At 37.0% G+C, this 7,794-nt stretch overlaps 1 protein-coding gene across 1 annotated transcript in view; it reads left to right on the top strand.

Annotated features, from left to right (window-relative positions):
* Positions 1-104: 104 nt before the first annotated feature.
* Positions 105-7,794, top strand: part of LOC136797976 (importin-4-like) — a 30,603-nt gene continuing 22,913 nt past the window's right edge. The window contains exon 1 of the mRNA XM_067054561.1: positions 105-224. Coding sequence (XP_066910662.1) covers positions 156-224 — 69 coding nt within the window. The 5' untranslated portion in view covers positions 105-155. The remainder of the gene's footprint in view (positions 225-7,794) is intronic.

Here is a 7,794-nt window from a genome sequence, read left to right as displayed (position 1 = left end):
TGATCAAAATTTTAAAGAATAATAAGTCAAAATGATGATTCTTGCAGCGCTTTGCAAACGAATGGATCTTGCAATGGAATTTCAACAAAACGTAATAAAGGCGCGAAAATCACGGGCGGCAGTGTGCATTACGTTATTTTCCATGTGCTTTCAAGATGGCGACGGCAGAGCTTGAAAATATTTTAAAGCAACTTTTGGTTCCTGATAACCAGACGATTCAGAAGGTATAAGAATTATTTTCTAGCTTTCTTTTATTATTTACTCAACACTGCCATACCGCTATCTACTTTTGTGCTTTCCACATTTTCACCAGCGTCTTAGAACATCTACGCGCTAATGTTTTTGGCTTTTGCTTGAACAGCCAGTTACATCAATATGCCTTCTTACCTGTCTTTAAAAATATAAATAAAAGTAATCACGGAAAAGGACGCGAAAAAAAAAGACGTAAGTGTGAGAACAGAGTAATCAAACTCGTTAGAAAAAGTACCATTAGAAGTCATAAAAAATCAACCTGAATAAATGCAATCGAAATCCCAGAGAACTTCATAATTCCCCAAACAACATTACATTACTATGTCAAACTCCCATTACATAAATTTTACAATTACGTCAGAGTAGACTACGCTCGCCACCGAAGAGGTTTATTTGGAAAGGGTAATTACATTTTAGTGTTCGCTTCTTTTTTAAAGATTGGCCGGGTTGGAAAAGTATGAATTTCTTTGTACATATTTTACCTACCCCAAATATTTAGGAGGCTGAGTTTTAAACAAATGGTCAAGTTGAAACGAACGATAAATGTATCAAGGTCTGTTTTATTTACCCCCTGATGACTTAACAAAAGAGACTTAACTCGATGTGACAATCCAATTATTGAAAGTTTGTCTCTGCCTTTTTATAATGAGCGAGACATACGTTCTCTGATTACGCAATTTTCATATTGACATTTTCGAGGCATTTTGATGTAACTGACAGCATCCAACTCGTTGAGTCCGATGCTTCAACATTTCCTTGAGGCTGTTGGAGTCAGCTTGCCTAAGGTTAAAATAGTGGGCAAGCAGAGGTTCGTCCGGAACAGTTGTGAGGAAGGTGTCTAAGTGTTTTTTGAATACTTCTTTGGGGCAGTTTGTCAAATCTCTTATTGGTCTGGGAAGGGTGTTGAATAATCGAGGGCCTTCTTGGGAAAGACTTGCCCTCCAGATATTTTTGTGTTTGATATTGACAGCTTTTAGATTGCAAATTCTCCCCAATCTCTGATTTATAATTATATGGCAGGAAATGCTTCCTTTACTTTCGTCATAATCCAAATTCAGGACGTTGCCTCCTTCCACGTGCGTTTGGTTTGGGAACGCGAAACACAAACGCAAACTACCCATGTCTAAACTTTTCAATATATCTCCAGAACTAACAGATTTTTTGAAATTCTGTAAAAAGGTCTAAGTTCCTGAATAGTTTAACTATGTTCTATGAAAAAATCATAAGCATCAGTCAAATACTCGTTCATCTATTTAAGATTGAAGACAAAAATTTGTGAAGAAAAATAAACCTTGAGCACAAAAAATGCTTTTTTAAACACTTTTTTCCACCGAAAAACAAATAACTTTTACAGACTTACCTTCCCCAAACATTGAAGAAGCCTCTACTAATTAAAGTAAATGAGATAAGATAAGATAAAACCTTAAAATCAACCAGAATTTACAACCTTTCGTCCAAAGCAAAAGACGTGCTTTTCTCGCCGCCATTTTGTTTTGGAATGAGAATTCTAGAGAATTCCATTCGTTTCCAGCTCCCGCAGTCTTTTTTCGTCCAATCAGATCGCGCAATTTCACTTTCGCTTTCTCTAGTCCAATAAGACTGCGGGATTTGAGTCATGTGACATCTCTATTAAAAAACCCGCGCGAAATACAGGGGGTCACACTACTGGCTACAGGAACTGAAAGCAAGCAATTAAGGCCAATATTTTTAGTTTTTCTGAAGGACAAAAGGTATAGGAAGCTTTACTGAAAGAGGGATAATTCTGGGACAATCTATTTAAAAGATATGGACATAAAAAAGGCACTTTTTTGGGTGATAATTAAGATTTTACTTAGAAACTTTAATTCTCTTACCCCCGTCTCGGGCCCCCCTGATATGAGCAAGGGAACCATGATGGCCACCCCTACTGAAAATTTCAGATCAAAACAAACAAGGAATTAATTCCTGTAACTCAAAGAAAATTGGAAAAAGCTGGTTTTTGACTGTTTCTGATCCTAAAGTGCTATTTTTTGGTAAAAGCTATGCAATTTATGTTTGGATTTCTAGAAAGCTTACCCATTCATTGTTAATACATTTTTTATTGGAAAGTAATCTTTTCATGGAATAAAAAGATATAGTCAAATCTTGTAGGGTCATTTTTCAAATTTTTTTTGCCAAATTTGATTTTCGCATTTCGCCATTTTACCCTACGCAAACGCACGTGCTTCAATGACGTTCCAGGTATAAATTATTTGATACCGCTCTCTCCGTCTTTCAAGGCTATACAGTTTTAATGATTTGAGTTTTTCCCAATAATTGAGATGTCTGGGGGATGGAATTCCATGTAAAAATGATTTCTGAACTTCTTCCAGTTGCTGGACAAGACCACGCTTCCAGGGAGACGGTTGTGGCTCGTGGTCGTGAGACAGATCTGGACCTATTTCGTACTTTCCAGTCTCTTGTTCGTAGTTTTTCTGACTTTCTGGATCTTTGTGAGTTATTTTCTATGTTTTCTAACTGACTGAATGACTTACCGACAGATCGCCACCGGTGGGATTCGAACCCACTAAATGCAAAGTTCCGATGTTTGGAAACCCAATGCCTTATCCACTGCGCCACGGATTCATGCCAGGGAAGCGTTTCTGACGGCTATTTATATTGTACAAACTGCAGACCAGACTGTATTAAGAGAAAATCACAAAAGAATACTTGTTTCGAGCTCCAACTCTAACCCTAACTGATAATAACCCAATTTCTAGCCAATCTGATACGTAACCACACCCAAACCACACCCATACCCAACCCTACCAGGTCGCCTGCAGATCCTGACACTATTCCCGCATGACGGATCCGAAAAATAGATACATGTCTTTCGTCTTTATGAAGAAGCCTTCACCCATGGAGACCAGAGTCGAGAGCAGTAGTCCAAATGAGGGATGGCTAGTGCTTTCCATAAAGTTAACATGGTTTCAATTTCCCTTGATTTGAATGTGCGGTATATCCATGCACTTATATTATATTTTTACTTTTTTGATTTGTTCTTGGATATGTTTCTCATAAGTCAACTGAGTGTCTAGGGTGACTCCACTTCGTCTTTATTTTCGATCAACGTTGCTGTGTCAGAAAAATAGCGAGAACTTTTCTTCAGAGCATCGTTTTTCCCAAAGGCAAGGTGCTCAAATTTAAGACCATTCAGCTGCATGTTGTTGTCTTCTGTCCACTTATAGACAGTGTCTAGATCATTTTGTAGATGATAAACATCCTCCCTCAGTGTCGTCAGCAAACGATGCCAAAATAGAATGAAGGATGTTGTTATCGATATCTTGAATCATGATCAGGAACAATAGTGGTCCCAGCACAGATCCTTGCGGCACACCTGAAATAACATCTGTTTCTGAGGACAAGGTTGAGTTTACTGAAACTCTCTGTGTTCGATGAGTCAAAAAGGATCTGATCCATTCAAGGAGTTTACTATTTATGCCATTTTTCTGAAGCTTGTGTAACAAAATGGTATGGTCTACTCTATCAAAAGTTTTACTGAAGTCTAAAAAGATAACGTCAATGTTGCAATGTTGTTTCCATTCTCTAGGTAATGGATCAGTCTTTCGGTGTGTTGAAGCAATTGACTAAGACATGAGCGGCCTTTCCTAAAGCCATGGTGATTATTGTTTTACAGATTATTTTCTTCTAGATGATTCTGTATCTTGGCTCGTACAATCTTTTCAAAGACCTTTGAAACGTGGGATGTGAGGGCAACGGGTCTATAGTTTTCAGCAAGTCCCTGATTCCCTTTCTTGTAAACTGGGGATATATGTCCAGTTTTTAAAAGTTTTGGAGTGATTCCTTTGTTAAGTATGTTTCTCCAGATGATTGAAAGTGGTAGAGCAATGTTATCTTTAGTTTTTAGCAGAAGAATAGCTGGAAAACCATCAGGTCCAGGTGCTGAAATTGGTGACAGTGTACAGATTTCTTTGACAAATTCCTCAATAGTCAGATTGATATCTTCAAGTGTTGGTATTTGTGACTCAAGCGGATGAAGGTCGTAGTTTTGAAGAGGTTGGGTGAAGACAGACTTGTATTGGTTTTGTAGGATATTGGCCATCAAAAGGGGATCATTAGTCAATTTGTTAGTGTCTGGATCGATTAAGGGTCCAACTTTTGGTTTAGATTTCGAGAAGCGATTAGCGTACGAGTAAAAGAATTTTGTATTGGATTTGATTTTAGAGGTTGCTTGAGCTTCTTTCTGTTTCCTCTCTTGAGCAAAGGATTTTTGAAGTAGCACTTCAATTTCAACAAGTTTTTCTGATTTTGAAATCTTTTTCTCAGTTTCTTTCTTTTTCGCATTAAAATCCGCCTGTCTCTTGGCTTGCGTTTCTTCTTGGATGTACATTATTTGAAGATATAATGAATATGCATTGTTTGATAAAAGCATCATATTGGGCGTCAGGGTCTGAATCAAGTGGGTTCAAAATTTTGTGCCAGTCAGTGTCTTCGAAATTTTCATTGATGATAGCCCAATTAATTTGATCATAATAGAAGTTATAATTATCAAAAGCACTGATTAAATTTTTATTATTGTTATTACTATAGTTGTTTTCAGTCATAGAAAAGTTCAGATGGCTTGTAACATCAATGATGAAGTGATCTGAGAGAGCAGTTGGTGTGCATAGGTAGTTGAAGATTGAATCAGAGTTATTAGTCAGTAAGAAGTCTAATATATTGCCATTAGAATGAGTAGGCTTATGGATCATCTGGTTCAAGTTTAAAATTGAAGTAAAATTGTTTAAAACATCTAGAAGTTGTTTGTTGCAACGAATTGATGGTATGTAAGAGTCATTTTTTATGGTGTGGGGTATATTGAAATCACCACATAGATAAATATCGGGGGTATTTCCTTCGATTGATTCGATGATGTCCTGCATTGCTGAGATAAGTTCCAAGAATTCCGGAGCTGCTGATTTGTGCAGAATATTTGTTGGCTGTCTATAAATGACACCAAGAATAAGGTTAAGGTTTTTTGAATGAAGTAGTAGAGCTTCATTGACACCATTTGAAAATTCAAGTATTGGCTCAAACATTGGAGATACGTCGCTTCGAAGATAAAATGCAACACCTCCGCTATGTCTTCCATATTTGGATTTGATGCGATTTCTATCCTTATGAAAAAGCTCGTATCCCTCAATTTCAAGCTCTGCTTTCTTGTGCGAAGATGATAGCCATGTCTCGGTTAGGCCCATAAAAATGTGGTTCTCAGAATGAAGAATTGATGCCAGTAGAGAAACTGATGATTGAGTGGTCTGGGGACATAAACCCTGAATATTCATAAAAGAAAAAGTATTCATTGATGTGGTATCCTCTGTTTGTTGTGGTGAAAATTGCTTTGGTTGAGTGGATAGTCCTGAAGACGGGGGTGAAATTGGTGTGGGTATTTCTGATGTACAGTTTGAGATGGTTGCTGAATATTTCGTACATTCAGATTGGTAGTGATCATTGATATCATTTCTGTCCGAAAATTGTCTAAGATTTTCAGAAAATCCAATGATTGTTGTGTGTTTGTATGTATGTTTAACTTTTTATTTTATTTTATCCTTTTATAGCTATGTTTAAAATCACGAAAATGTACGTAATGTATTATGTAATAATTCAATAGAACTAGAACTAGATCTATATATCCAAAAGTTTTCTGTTGAGCACTGATTGGATGATTTGATTGACTCAACTTACACTCGTTTATTAATTGGATGTTGGGCAGACTTTTGGATAGTAAGCATAGCTGTCAACTCTCCCGCATTGGGTGGGAGACTCCCGCATGCCAAGGTTTTCTCTCGCGGAAAAAAAAATCGGCCAAATCTCCCGTATTTTCAGGATTTTCTCCCGCATTTTCAAAAATGTTTCCATTTCTTGAAAAAAATTCAGATTTTGAAAAAACGAAATGGCAAAATTTCCTGATTTTGGAAAATTTGGTCGAAAAATTCTGCGATTTCCCAAATTTCCAATAAAATCAGATTTCGCGGGAAAATTCCCCCGATTTCCTGATTTGGAAAAATTGGATTATCGGGGAAAATTTTTCCGACTTGGAGCTCTCCCGCAGTTTTGTGAGGCGAAGTTGACAGCTATGAGTAAGTCATAAGATGTAGTGCGGCTAGTTCGAAACGCAGGTTACAGGTTCAGGTTCAATTTACTGACTTAATATTCATTTTACAGACCGGTGTTTCTAATCCGAAGTTCACGCACTGTGGATTCCCTGGTCGAATCTGATACGGTTCGGTACAGTAATCTACAGTTAACTTCGATGTAATTGATAGCAAATTGTGGGACTTTCAAAGATTGTAAATATGAATGGCAACTTTAATGAGCTAAGGTACCTTTCTCAACTTTCCCCTAACTTTCCCTCCGCGAAGATGAAAGATAAGAAATCAGGGGTATCACAAATGGAGCGCATGACGCTGCATGACGTCACCCAAGCGCAAGCAAGCAAATTACATGCTCGTAATTTTTCATAGTACTGTCAACTGCTCTAACTTGGGACTATCTGACAAAACATGGGACGGCAATTCTGCCACCATTTCACCGAACCTCCAAAGTCATTTGATTTGAGTAAATGAACGGCGTATTAAAAAATACATGATTTTTCTCTAGCACCAAGTATGCTTATAAATCGAAATATGAAAAAAATCCGTAGTGGAACACGCGCGAGTGTATGTGCACTCTAAGGGGAACGAAGAAGTATGATTGATAAACTTGGCAGAGTTATCAAAACAAATTTGTTGTCAAAGAGATTTAAAAGTAAGTGAAAATACAGGCCGGATATCAACAGTCCCATGTTTCGACCAATCGTCCCAAGTTAGAGCAGTTGACGGTATATATTGAGGTGATTGGTGGTTTTACGGTGGGTTCAGGCAAATTGGTCAATTCTGTAGAGGTTACGAAATTGCTAAGTACAAACAATTTAATATGGTGACCAACCAAACATTGACAAAACAAAAAATATGGATTTTAATTGCTTCTTACTGCAGCATAAGACAGAGAAAAATAATGAAATAAAAAAAAAGGCAAACCTTTTGTCCGTCCAAATAATGTAATGTTTAAACATTCAGAAATAAATCCATTTTTCACCAGACCACGCTGTGGCATAGCTGGCAATGAATTCTGACTTTGAAAATGGGGGTCCAGTTTCCTGGAGAGGGTCTAAATACACTTCTAAATGAATTGTTTCTATGATAACATTTGTCTTCTCACAAATCCAATTAAGTATACGTAAAATCTGGATAGGGGTAAATTTTTTTTCAACAAAATCAAAATCAAAGTTTCAAAATCAAACTTCATCAAGCTCAAACTTTTAAATATCACTTCTTTTCATGATAAATCAATGTTATTAAAACCTTTCAAAGTTCATATTGACCCTGTTTTTCCTGCGCTGTAAGTAACCTAGAAGGGCTTTTGGTGCAGCATAAACAAATGGTTTCATTGGTTAAAAAATGTCAAAACATCATGCTGCAAAGTAAATTTGGCCATATGTCTATGTTTTGATTTTTCAAGCAGGGATTTCTGTAAGTGGTAAAA

This window comes from Clytia hemisphaerica, unplaced genomic scaffold, assembly GCF_902728285.1.
Source record: "Clytia hemisphaerica strain Z4C2 unplaced genomic scaffold, Clytia hemisphaerica genome assembly, whole genome shotgun sequence".
NCBI lineage: Eukaryota > Metazoa > Cnidaria > Hydrozoa > Leptothecata > Clytiidae > Clytia > Clytia hemisphaerica.
This window is presented reverse-complemented; position numbering and strand designations above follow the sequence as displayed.